The 14,274-nt window shown below is 39.9% G+C and overlaps 2 protein-coding genes across 2 annotated transcripts; one reads left to right on the forward strand and one right to left on the reverse strand.

Moving 5' to 3' along the window:
* Positions 1–2,900: 2,900 nt before the first annotated feature.
* LOC122200082 (olfactory receptor 4C11-like) lies at positions 2,901–3,809 on the forward strand. Its single transcript, XM_042905497.1, has one exon. It carries the CDS (start codon positions 2,901–2,903, stop codon positions 3,807–3,809), a length of 909 nt encoding a protein of 302 aa, XP_042761431.1.
* Positions 3,810–10,553: 6,744 nt separating this feature from the next.
* LOC122200134 (olfactory receptor 4C6-like) lies at positions 10,554–11,679 on the reverse strand. The gene has a single exon (XM_042905601.1). It carries the CDS (start codon positions 11,677–11,679, stop codon positions 10,735–10,737), a length of 945 nt encoding a protein of 314 aa, XP_042761535.1. The 3' UTR covers positions 10,554–10,734.
* Positions 11,680–14,274: the final 2,595 nt, after the last annotated feature.

The following is a 14,274-nucleotide window of genomic DNA, read 5'->3' on the forward strand; positions in this document are numbered from 1 at the left end:
ATACTGAATTATTTAGCCTTCATAGAAACACTAAAAAGTAGATTATTTTAATCTTAATGTTTACAGAGGAAGAATAAGTAGCACAGTTATGTAGGGACTTGTGAAATATGGCACCATACTGCGCAGTGGGTGGGGTATGAATCCTGGCGGTGTGGCTTCAGCCTGGATGCTCTGTCATTGTGCTAACTTACCTCTCTGCTCTGCTTTAGGGGATTTGCATCTTAGGGAACCTGGTTTAGAACTTGAATTTCTTCAATCACATCTAAAGTTCATCTCTTAACATAACCCTGAGTTTTTCACTGACCCATTTATCCTTTAGGAATTTTTACTCTTCTCTTTGCAGATGGTTTCTATTCTTCTAATACCAATCACATAGTCCCTTACATAATTAATGCTTTCATCTATGCATATCTTAAAACTCAAAAATCATTAAGAACAGGTGAGTATTTTGCCCAATCTTCACAATAAGTCCAGATAATTGTGATTTGATATTTAAAATCAAAGATAATTATGGAATTCTGAGAGAAGGGAACAGGCAGTAGAATTTTAAAATGTTTTGAAACAAACACTAAATTAGAATGGGGAAATGGACAGTTTGTAATAAAAGAAAAGGAAAAAAAGTCATAGAAAAAGAGAAAAAGTAAAATCATAATAGGGAAAGCAGCAGAGGCGGGGATTTACATAGGTCTCGCTTATTATAGGCTGGATCTTTTTCTCATTTTATCTGCAGTGCAGTGTAACCATGTTATGTGTAAAGTAGCTTTCCCCAGCTAGTAAAGAGTGGAGCTGGGATTTGAACCCAAGACATCTGACTACAGCAACTGTGTTCTTGACCAAGAAATGTAGTTATTTTCTTGATGAATAGCCATCCCAGATAGAATATCAACATTGCAAAATATGAACTGAGCAAAGATAAAAAATTCTCATAAAAGCAATATTTTCATTAAAAATGTAGTAACAATGTAAAATGTGGTTGGTGATAAAAATGTATGTGCATATAACAAAATACAATTGTTTTCTACTAACCAAATGAGAGAATAAGATCATGTCATAAAATAACCTTTCTTGTTTGTTTGCATGTTCATCAGCTTTTTGCAAAATCATCAACCTTGAAATATTGACCATATATCATATAGTAAAAGGATGTAGAGATACACACATTTGTGAATATACTTAGAGAATGTTTCCTAAAAGACATTTCTAAAAGAAAACCAAAAGTAGTTATTTCTGGAGAGTAGGAGTATAAATTCAATAGTTTGGAGACAGCTTTAAATATTCTTTTATTCTTCTGTGTCTTTTGAATAACAGATGATAGACATGAATTATTTCATCATAAAATATAGTTAATAAATGGACACAAAATGTTGAGAAACATTTTTAATAATTATCAACAGCATGATGATCTCTAGCATTTGGGACAACAACATCATACTTGGGAAATTACTTTAAGTTGTTATCTATGTGACTCAAAATTGGAAACTATATAAATAACTCAAAGGACAAATGGTCAAAGAGATGCCACTTACAAAACTTTATACAATGTCGCGTAATTAAATTAACAGTTAAACTAATGATAAGTATAATGACATGGGAGGAAGTGTTATAATAATTCAAGTCAAAATCAGGACACAAAATGATATTATATGGTGATTTCAGTGACAAACTCAACATGTTATGAACAAATACTTGAAATAGAACAATCATAACATAGTATGTTGGAATTATGGGATACTTTTCAGATGAAATTTTTAGAAGTATACTGGTGACTTCAGGGTAAAATGAACATCTTTGAGTAACAACAGGCATCATTTAGATTATAGGCATCATTAGGAATTTTATAGCTTGTTGAATTCACAGGCAGAGATGCTCAATATTCTGAGTTTAGTCCCACAGTACAGTCAAGAAGGTAAACCGTTTTCCTCAATCATGTCAACTTCAAAGGTGTCCCGACATTTGTTATATAATGGTGTCAGTAAAACTGACATTGAACAAGGGAGGTTAAGTAAAAGATTGTCAAAACAGATTTTTATAAAGCATATTTCATCCAACACACTGATGGAGTCAGAGATAAAGGGGTTAGGGACCCAAAAATGAGTGAACTGAACAGAGAATACTTTCTTCCAGAGGGATTTTCCAACAAGTTAATTATAGTGGAATAGTGTTTTCCATATTTCAAAGCACATAGATAAAAAAAATGCAGGGGCGCCTGGGTGGCGCAGTCGGTTAAGCGGCCGACTTCAGCCAGGTCACGATCTCGCGGTCCGTGAGTTCGAGCCCCGCGTCAGGCTCTGGGCTGATGGCTCGGAGCCTGGAGCCTGTTTCCGATTCTGTGTCTCCCTCTCTCTCTGCCCCTCCCCCGTTCATGCTCTGTCTCTCTCTGTCCCAAAAATAAATTAAAAAAAAAAAAAACGTTGAAAAAAAAAATGCATAACACATGAGATATATGTGTGTATCTGTGTGCATATACAATCTTTTAATTCTTAAGGAAACTCAGGATCAGCTAAGGCAAATATTTGCACTCCCTTTTTCATATGAAAGCTAAATTATGAGACAGTTAAGTCACTTGCCCAAGGAGAGTTCAAGTTCTGCAGTTTTCAGTCTTGGTAGGAATCAGAATTTTTTAAGGACATTTAATTTTTACTCCCCAAATACAAAGGCTTTGTTGACCCAAGGCAGTTGGCTTTGGAATCAGCAGATAGATCTGGGAGAGGCTTGGGCATCTGCGGATTTACCAAGAGTCAAAGGGGATTGAAGGCAGTCAGAAGTAACATAACATGGAGCAAAAGCAAGGCATTCAGAGTTCAGCCCACCGATCTTCCCAAGCTGTCACTTCTTTTCTTCTCTTTGCAGATTCAGCCCTTGTCCTCCACTGCACCTTACTTTCAGCCAGTAGAATTGCGATGAATAGCAGTGTGACTGAATTCATTCTCCTTGGGTTGACACGGGATGCAGGAAAGCAGAAGGCAGTATTTGGGGTCTTCTTGATTCTTTACCTTGCGACACTGTCGGGGAACTTTCTCATTGTAGTGACTATTAAAATAAGCAGGACCCTTGCGAGTCCCATGTACTTCTTCCTGTTCTATCTGTCTTTTGCTGACGCCTGCTTCTCTACAACCACAGCCCCCAGATTGATTGTGGATGCCCTTGCTCAGAAGAAGACCATTTCCTACAATGAGTGCATGATTCAGGTCTTTACATTCCATTTGTTTGGGTGCATGGAAATCTTGGTGCTCATCCTCATGGCTTTAGATCGCTATGTAGCCATTTGTAAGCCCTTGCGATACACTACCATCATGAGCCGGCACGTGTGCAGCGTTTTGGTGATTCTAGCCTGGGTGGGATCATGTATCCACTCTTCGGCACAAATTTTCCTGGCTTTGAGATTGCCTTTCTGTGGCCCCAACGTGATTGACCACTATTTCTGTGACTTGCAGCCCTTGTTGAAACTTGCCTGTATGGACACTTATGTGATAAATTTGCTAGTTGTTTCCAACAGTGGGGCCATATGCACGGTGAGTTTCATAATCCTGCTTATCTCCTATGTTGTCATCTTGTACTCTCTGCGAAACCACAGTGCTGAAGGAAGGCGAAAAGCCCTTTCCACCTGCACCTCCCACTTTATTGTGGTTGTCTTATTTTTTGGCCCATGCATATTCATATACACACGCCCGCCAACCACATTTCCAATAGACAAAATGGTGGCTGTGTTTTATACAATTGGGACCCCCTTGCTCAACCCTCTGATCTATACACTGAGGAATATGGAAGTGAAAATAGCCATGAAGAAATTATGGTGTAGCAAAGTATGACTTCTCTTGATACAGGATATTTAGGGATTCTAATGTATATTTCCTTTTTTTTTCTAATGTATATTTCCTTAAGAGATTGGTTTTCCTTCATGGACTGGAAAGATGAAATATTCTCATTGGGGGAAAATCCATTAAGGAATTTTAATATCACTAATATTTTATATATTTAATTGACTTATCATGAATAAGTACGAATGAATATACATCCTTAATTCTGAGAGGATTGCATTAGAATAGGATAATTTAAAGTCTGTAACCATTTTTGAACTCCCTTGCTGGCCCTTAGTTGAATTCTATTCACCTATGGCCATATTTACCTGATAATTTCACCTCCTGTGCAATTTGTCTTCAGAAAGAAATGCACTGACTAGTGACAGAATGATTGTGTAGTGTGTGTATGTGTGTGCACACACTAATTCTTTACAGATTTTATTCTCGTCCTTAAGAACTTGGACATAGAGCTAATCCATATGGAACTGGAACTTAGAAATGAAGGTAGTGGTCTTGACTACCTGGGACTTAGCGATGATGTTCTGAGAAATTCTGTGGTGGAATCTGTGCCTAAGCCTGACTCACTGGGACATCTACATGGATGGACCCTCAAGCTCCCAGAAAAGCTGGAAACCTCAGTGAAAACCTGGACCTTCACCGGAAAGAACTCTCAATGTTTGGTGAATGGTGGGAGAAGGAGAGTTGTACACTTGGCAGTGATGGGCGGTATCTGCCAGTCAGCTGCTTTATTGGCAGGGTCCTTCCCCTTCATGTTCACAGAGAAGGGGCAATGTGGGTGTTTGGCAGCAGGAATATGCAGAAGGATGAGGGGTAGAAGGAGGGCTGGAGAACTATGTACACTGTAGAGACAGAAAAGGTGAATGGAAAGTGGTAAGGTTAAGAAAATATGTTTATTAGTGCTCAGAAAGCTGTGGGAATTCTCTTCTCATGCTTAGATCATAGAGATCCCAGATTCCCTTAGATTTTAGATAAGGTCTCAGTTGGGAGGGGTGGGAGAAGTGGTCAGGGGACAGAAAGGTCCTACTTGACCTGGTACCTTAACAAACTGGCTCACTCTCTTTGCTTCTGAAAAATCTTGAAATTCTTTTATTTGCCCTCCTTTTGGGGGCTTTTTGTAGGCTGTCTAATTTTAGTATCCTTGATGTGGGAAGAAGGTTTCTATTTCTTATGATAACTGATGACTCCTTGTTAGCCCTCAGAAAGCCAGTGGTTACCTTCCGAATTCTGTACCCTTCCCAATGAACTCTTTTCGGCTGGTCCCTAGAAGATCTCCTTACACCTTCTCTGTGGCATCTATCTAGTTGTAGGGTACTTCTGTTGACCATTTCCTTTGGTTTGGAAATAGGCATAAGGTGATTTAGACACACAGTTCACATCCATTGTGTCTACTCAACATTTCAATTTTAACTCCTTGCTACATGAGAAAGGTTACATTATAAATAATTTCTGTGAACACTGGACCCCAAGATAATTTATTTTCATTTAGAAAGTGATTGTACATTACTCTGAAATGAGAAATATTTACTTCTTTTCACATAAAAGCTAAAATTTTAAGAATAAAAATTTGTATAATATAACCTTATCTGTAAATGAGAAAGACTTCAAGTGAACTGGGTGGAGATTGACCTTGGGAAGGAGTAATGAGGAAAGGTGAAAGGGAGTCACTCCAAGTATAGGAACAAGAGAAAGGAAAGGAAGACAGAAAATAAGTCTTTTCATTGGTCATAAGGAAAAATGACTTCATCAAAGTTTCAAGATGCCTCTTATAAAATCCTTCTGTGATTTCAGTGACTAGCAGAGATGTGTCTGTTCTCTCCTCTCTACATTTAGGCTGGAATCCTTCTGTGCAAACAAAAAGACCTCAGCATCCGGGACAGAATCATCACTAGGGTTCAACAGACAATGGGCATAGTTAGTATTGAGGTAATTATAGCATCAGCCACTTCAAATAGCTGGACAACTGAGGAGGGTCTGTAGGAATCTAACAAGTGATAGGTAGTTACAGAGTTCTGTAGGGTATCATAGAGATCTGTCACCCTCGTCCTTTCTTCACCCCATGAATCAGAAGGGGTGGATCAGGTTAGAAGCTAGAATGAAAGGGTTTGAACAGTAAAACACAGTTAAGGAATAATGGCAGTGTCTTAGGTCCCCTGAGCTTCTAAGCTGACCTGCAGTATCTAAAAAATTAAAAATTTCCAGAAGAAAGACAGGATTTTTTAGCTGGGAATTCCAGCAAAAGTGCTGAGATTGCATATTCTATGGGTCAGACACCTCTCCCTGAAACAATCACTGTGGTAAAACAACAACAAAAAGTTCTCTGTGTTCAGATCCAGGTGAATGGGTGGCTCTATGATCTTCTCTGGGACCTCTCAGGTGTTTGGGTTCGATTAGCTATATTCTGATCTGATATGATCTTGAATGAGACAGTGGTGCTCTTTCCCTGGTGGCCTATTGTCTAGCATGCTAATCCGGGGTTGTTCTCACGGCAGAAGTGTCTCAGAGAGCAAATGAAAGTGCACAAACCTCTTGAGGCAGAGGCTCAGAACTGACCTTCTGTCGGGGTGTCTACCACATTCTGTTGGCCAAAGTGAGTCACAAGGACTTCCCAGACTCAGAAAGGGAAGGTCTGCAAAGTTACAAGGAAACCAGTGTAGATACAGGGAGGCTAATAACTGTGGGCACAGTGTAATAATTCTGGCCCAAATGCTTACCACGTGCCTGGGAATTTTCAACGTGTTTTGTAGAATTTAATTGATTTCATCCTTAGCAGTGCCTATACTATACTCTATGTCTTTGTTCATGCTGGTCCCATTACCTGGAATGTCCTTTCCTTTGGCTAACTTGGAAACACCTTACTCATGTTTCAGGCTCAACTTCAATGTCATCTCTTCCAGGAAGCTTTTCGTGGCTCAGCCAAAGGCTCTTTATTTACACTCCGTTAGTACTTGTGTAAATTACTTCTCAACATGTTCATCACATTATGTTGAATTTAATTAATTTGTGTACCTTTGCATGGCTTTTACATTTCCTATCTCCAGGGAATTGGCATAGAAGAATTTAGAAGCGTAGGGTTAAACTGGGCTTTAAACTAGGCTTAGAAATTTATCTGGAACAATTCACTTAATCTCTTTGTATCTCAGGTAGCTCATCTGCCAAATGGGAGCACAACGGTAGTGAATGTATAGATTTGTGGCAAGGATGAGATGAGTTAACATTGATAAAGTGCTTAAGGAAGTGCCCGTGATATGATAAATGCACAATACCCTTCATTATTATTGCTTATATTTGCATGATCACAATACACATAATCAGTAATGTTTCAATAAGCTGAAACATTTTTAAAACTCTTCGAGGAACTTAAAAAGCAGATGTTGTCTTTCCGAAACAATCAAGATGATGTTCTGAAAAATATTGCTTAGAGAAATTAGTTGAAAGGGTTCAAACATGGGACTGAGCAGGATATATATTTAGTGCTTCACTGACAAGTTACACCAGGGAAAGTTAAGTCACTCACAGGAAGTTTCCTTTCTTCTCTCATTTCCCAGCTTCCTTTCAGTTGGGCGCAAGTGATTTTACCTGCCTGGCCCCTGTGGATTACTACAGCTTTGTGATATATTTGCTCTTGGTTCTTCTCCCCCTTCCCCCCTCCCCATCCCCCCAAATCTTTGACCATTCTCACATATATATTCAACCGCATGGAGTTTAGAATCAGTTTGTCAGTTTCCATGAATATCATCTCCAGAGATTTCGATTAGGAGCTCACTAAATGTGTCAGTTAATTGGGAAAAGTTAACAACTTTCAAATGTGAGTTTCTCCTATCATGAATCGTAGAACTCACCTTATTCAGTTGTCATATGTCTTTTTGTGAAGACGTTTAGTCTGCTTTTTGTAATTTTTGTTACATCTCTTAGTTTGATGATGAAGACCATTTATTTTATTTTTTAAACTTGTTTATTATGCTTACATTTGGAAGTAATATTGTGCTTATTTTTGACCAAGATTTTTAATAAACACTATAATATGTCTGTTGGTTGTGTTGGTTTTGCTAAGTAGATGAACACATCACCCAGCAATGAATTCTGTTGCTTCATTTTTGGTTTTGATTGCCTTATTTCCTTTTTACTGTTACTTCATTGGCTGACACAGAATTTCCAAAGTGACAGCCAATGGACTGGAATTCACCTGAAAGTTTGTAAATTTGTTTGATCCCAAATTGTTGTTTAGAATACGATTTTACCAACCTTTAAAAAAATCAGCCATCAACCTATTCAAATCATTAAAAGTTATATGAAATATGGATGCCTGATTTGTCTTAAAAATCTGAGTGTGAGGCAAATTTGGATATATGCTCCCCATAGGGTGACCACAGAGCAGAGCTTAGTCTGGGCAGACTCTAATAGGGGACAGCATTTGTTCCCTTTTGTTAGGGAGCAAATGTTTTACATTTCTTCTTAAACATCTTTGCACAATTTGACTTTACTCAATTTTTAAAATCTTCCTGGTGTCTGTAGGTATATGAGGTTGAGAACTTGGCATTAAGACTCTTAGTAAAATATATAATAATAGCAGTTATAGAAGATGGCCTTATTTCTGAATTTAATGGATTACTCTTCTAATTAACCGTGACATTTTCTTTAGGCTTCTGGAACACACCCTTTCATCAAGTTAAAGAGATTCATTTTCCTTTTAGTTGGTTGTGCTTTAATTATAATTCAGTTTAAAAATTGACATCTCAGAAATAGCCCCTTTTGCTTTTAACTTTATTATTAGAGTTATATAAATATAACTTTATTATTAGAATATCCTGGTACCAGAAATCAGTAAACTAAAGATTGTATCGGAAAGCAGAATATGTAAAAAATTTCCAGACCTTATGTGCTAAAATGTATTTAATGAGAAACAGAGGCATGCTGTGACCTGAGAACTTATTTAATCATCATAAAAAAGATGTGAACAAACTGGCAGTTAACCCTAAATTGTAAGTTGGCACAGTCACAAAAAGCTCTCAACAATTGAATAAGAAACATGAAACTAAAGCTAGAATTGCACTGTTTCTTTGATTGACGTTTATCAAGGTATCAAATCTCAAACATCACAAAATATAAAGTCTTGGACCTCATTCCGAGGACGTTCCTAGTGTTTATATTACACGACTCTAATAAAATAAAGATTATCCTAAGCTTTTTCAAAGACCCAAGTCATCACATTGTTGTGGATTTTTCTTCTGTACTGATACATGGAAAAAATGAAAAACTATAAAACTAGGAGGATTACTTTACTGTGAAATAAAGATATTTCTAAATGTTTATTTATTTTGAGAGAGAGAGACAGAGAGAGAGCAAGCAGGGCAGGGGCAGAGGGAGAGAGAGAGAGAGAGAGAGATAGAGAGAGAGAGAGAGAGAGAGAGAGAGAGAGAGAGAATTCCAAGCAGGCTCCACACTGCCATCATGGAGCTGGAGGTGGGACTCAAACCCACGAACCATGAGATCATGAGCTGAGCTGAAATCAAGAGTCAGATGCTTAACCGACTGAGCTACCCAGTGCCCCTACTATGAAGTATTAAATGGTACTGTAAAATTCCTTCTACAATCAAAACTGAAAGAACAAATAGAAACTAGCTGCAAAAGCTTTTTACACTTTGCCTCCAACTCCCCTATAACACAAAAGTTAAAGTCATTCAGTCTTCCTGGAGAATTTCTGGCTCAAGGTCATTTCTAAGAAACCATAACAACATTCGTGCTCTTTGTGGTTATAGGGAGCAGTAGCTGTCTCCACACGACATAATCTGACCCCTGTGTACACTTCTCACCTTGCTTCTTGCCACTCTACGTGGGCCACTATGTTCCTTGAAAATACCATGGTAGTCCTGTTTTAGAGTCTCCCTTTCTAGAATCTTCATCGCACTCATCCTCACGTGCCATTTCCTTCTGATCATTGCTGTCATTTATTGGTGTTCTCATCATTAAAAGCATTAAAGTTATTAAAAGTATTAATATATTTCATCACTTTTCCTCAACAATCAGCTGAAATGCTATGGGCTAATAGAATCCTTCTCTTCCTACCCAATATGAAGGACCCTCCATAAAATGACCAGAGCCTTCCATTTCCACAGACTCTGTTCTAATGATCACTCCCTGCCTTTTGTTTGTTTGTTTTTAATTACTTATTGATTATCTCCTTGTTCGCCCCAACTATCTGAACTTGGCTGTTTGGGCAGGGGAGTGGGGAAAGCTCTTCCATTCTATAATCATTCAACAGACATTTATTGAAAACCTAACAGATGCCAGGCATAAATAAAACAGAAGTCCTTCCCACAAGATGTCCAGTTCAGAGAAAGCTGGCAAGTAGCCAGAGTCAAATGACGTTTATGTAAAAGCAATTATACTGTTGATCATTTTTACTAAGAAAATAAGATGTCGGCGTAGGGATTACGGTAGGAGTGGAGGAATCTTTAACAGAGGTGTGAGGGGGGAGGCTCTATGAGGTGATAGTGCTTCATGTCTTAGTTTTAAGCTGTAAATTAGGGGGAAACAGCCACCTGAAGAGGAGGAGGGCTTGCTCTCAGAGAGAAGCAAAAACTTGAAGAGCTGTGGGGGCAGGTGAAAAAGTCCCACAACTGCTGACGGACAGTGAAGGAGGAGGTGAGGCGCTCCAGATGTGGACTTAGAGGCAGTAGAAAGATTAAGTGGAGAATTTTACCACAAGGCAGGATGTTTCTAAAGGCAATGGGAAGCCAAGGAGGGTCTAAATCAGTAGCAGATCATAATCCTTTAACAAATCCATGGTCCTTAAATCCTAAATCATAAAGAGCTTTATATTGTTAAGAAACCCCTCTGGCCGCTAGTGGAGAATGGACAGTTTATTTCTCACACGTGTCTGAAAGAATTCCTCTTTATGGGAGACATGATGCTCTTAGCATGACACGCACCTGCCAACAAAAGCCCCGCCCCCTTTCCCCCACAGTTTCCCCATGGCATTTTTCACCTCTGCGTTCCTCAGGGTGTAGATCAGGGGGTTTAACATGGGCGTGATGATGGAATCAGACACGGCCATTGCCTTGTCTAGGGGGTAAGTGGCCACAGGCCGCACGTACAGGAAAATGCAGGGCACGAAGAACAAGACGACCACAGTGAGGTGGGAGCCACAGGTCGAGAGGGCTTTGCGCCGCCCCGCAGAGCTGCAAGACTTCAGGGAGCAGAGGATGACCACGTAGGAGGCCACGAGGATAAGGAAGACGGTCACACACATCAGCCCACTGTTGAGGATGACTAAGAGACCCAGGGCGTGGGTGCCCATGCAGGCGAGTTTCAGCAATGGGAACAAATCACACATGAAGTGATCGATGACATTGGGACCACAGAAGGGTATTTGATACATGAAGAGAAGCTGTATTGCTGCGTGGATAAACCCCCCCACGCAGGCGCCTCCCAGCAGCAGGCGGCACACCCGAGGGTTCATGATGCTCGGGTAGTGCAGGGGCTTACAGATGGCCACGTAGCGGTCATAGGCCATCACGACGAGAAGGATGACCCCCACACCACCAAAGAAATGCTCCGCAAAGAGTTGGGTCATGCAGCCTTCAAAGGAGATGGTAGTTCTCTCGGAGAAGGAGTCCACGATCATCTTGGGGGCAATGACAGAACAGTAGGTGGCATCCATGAAGGACAAGGAAGTGAGGAAAAAATACATAGGTGATCTCAGGTTCTGACTTGTGATCACGGTTACCACCATGAGTAGGTTCCCCAAAACCGTGGACACGTACAGGATTAGAAACACAGCAGAGAGCATTTTCCGCAGCTCTGGGTTCTCTGTGATGCCCAAAAGAATGAATTCAGTCGCATTGTTTGGATTCTCCATTTATTGGGTGCTTATATGAGCTCCAGCTGGGAGCTGGAAAACCTAAAAATGCAACATATGATTTATGATTAGTGATTGTTGGCCTCATGTCTTTCCAGGACCTCAGGGACCTTATTATTTGTTTGTATTCATTTATTCACTATCCAAGCATTTGGATCTTAACAACATGCTAAATGAAGAGTTGAAAAGATAGATACTTCATTCATGCCAGCTTCTCCCATGACATTTGTCCTCTTTATTTAAATGGTTCTTCCATGTGATATAGTTTTCCTCTTCCTTTTCCTTCCTTTCTTCTTAATAGCCACATTTTTTGAGTGCTTATCTTACTCCAGGTACTAGAATAACCCTATGATGTTTTCTTTTGTTTTTGTTTTTGTTTTTGTTTTGTTTTGTTTTGTTTTGTTTTTTGGTTTTTTTACAGATGATGGAGCAGACCCTCATAAAGTTTAGGAGACTTAGCCAAGGTTGCACAGCTCGAAGGGGTGAAGCCAGAACATGGGCCATACTTTCTGACTCCAGAATCGGTGCCCTCAAATATCAATATTGCTTCCTTAGTAATTACTCTGTGAGTTCATCATTTGCTAATCAGTGTGCTAATTACAGTGCGATATATTACCCTGTTTTATCTTCAAAACAATCTGAAGTGGGTTATGCTTCCAATGCTCTTTTCCAGATGTTGTGACAGTTCCATTGTAATTCTGTAATTTACCCATCAGTATTAAATGCTCAAAATATACCTAAAAGTTGTGGTTGTATAATACCTGGGTAATATACCTAAATTGAGTAAGATTATACACAGTGATAGTTGATGGGGGGTGGGAGGGAGCGGAGGGTGGGTGATGGGTATTGAGGAGGGCACCTGTTGGGATGAGCACTGGGTGCTGTATGGAAACCAATTTGACAATAAATTTCATATTAAAAAAAAATAAACAGTGATGGTCCAGCAGATCCGGTCACAACAGACTGACTCAATCCTGAACAGCCCTAAGTCATTCCTTTTGGTTTCCTCTGTTCCCAAAATGGAGCAAAGTTTCCCCGGAACATAAATGGCAACAAGTAGGCAATTCTGCTCTCCTTTTAAAGAAATGTAACACATCTTGGGAAGTTAAATCTCTTACAAGAGGTAAATCTCTTACTGGAATTTTGATTGCACAGCTCAAGTTGCTAACTACTATGTTCAGCTACTTCCTAAGAGAACAGATGATACGGTGTTTCAAGAAAGTTACTGTTGCAACCCAGAAGAAAAGCTGCAGTGAAGACGTGACTTGTATACTACTGGGAACTACTTTTTTAAAAAATTCCTTTACTTTGAGAAAGAAAGAAAGAGAGAGAGAATGGGCATGAGAGGAGGAGAGGCAGAGGGAGAGAGAGAGAGAGAGAGAGAGAGAGAGAAGAGAGAGAGAATCCCAAGCAGGCTCCACACGGGGCTAGATCTCACAACGGTGAGATCATGACCTGAGGCGAAATTCAGAGTTGGACGTTTAACCCACTGAGACATCCAGGCGCCCCACTCCTGGGAATTTTTAAGCAGAGGATGGCTGCTATACCTTAGAATTTTCGAGAGTATAGCTTCAACTGATGCGTGGAGTATACCACTGTGTGAACGCTGAGAAGTTCCTCACACAGTTCAGCAACCCCACCCCACCCCACCCCGTGCACAAAATGCAGAGCGCCCACAGGTGACCGTGGCAGTGCCATTTATTCACATTGCTTAACCTCCTCCTCTCCCTCCTGACCCAGGAACTGAGATCTTGCTTGTAAGGACGCTTGTGAATTACAAGGAACACTGACTCCAGAGTCAGGGAATGAGACGTGAGTTTTATTCCATGTTGTATCACTAATGTGGTCTGCCATTTGGGCATGTTGCTGGCATCTCCCAGCCTCAGTGTCCTCATTTGCAATGTAAGGATGGCTCACTGGACGAGTAACAACAAAGGACTCTGTTGCTTCCTCACAAAAGCGCTCATCTCTTAATTGATTGTATTGATTGTTTAAGCCGCTGGGTACGTTTTCTTAGAGAGGCGATTCATTTCATGTTAAAAAAAAATTGAGGGGCACCTGGGTGGTTCAGTTGATTGTCAGCCTCTTGATTTCAGCTCAGGTCATGGTCTCGGGGTTCGTGAGTTCGAGCCCCACGTCTGGCTCTGTGCTGGTAGCAGAACCTGCCTGAGATTCTCTCTGTCCCTCCCCCCACTCATATTTCTCTCTCTCTCTCTCTCTCTCTCTCTATATATATATATATATATATATATATATATATATATATCTCCCTCTCTCAAAATAAATAAATAAACTCTAAAAAATTGGAAAGCCACCACTCTAAGTAATATCTAATGTTCCATTTGTCTTATGGCTTGGGGCTTGAGTGACTTCATATCCATACAGTATAGAATTGAATTTTTCTTTGTAACATTCAGCCCAACACCAGCACCTTCCCCCTTAACTTATTCAGCTTCATTTCTCCGTTCTCCTCATTTTGTTTTTTTGTTTTTTTTTTTTTAATTTTTTTTAATGTTTATTTATTTTTGAGACAGAGAGAGACAAAGCATGAACAGGGGAGGGTCAGAGAGAGGGAGACACAGAATCTGAAACAGG

The sequence above is a fragment of the Panthera leo genome, chromosome D1 (genome assembly GCF_018350215.1).
Source record: "Panthera leo isolate Ple1 chromosome D1, P.leo_Ple1_pat1.1, whole genome shotgun sequence".
Taxonomy (NCBI): domain Eukaryota; kingdom Metazoa; phylum Chordata; class Mammalia; order Carnivora; family Felidae; genus Panthera; species Panthera leo.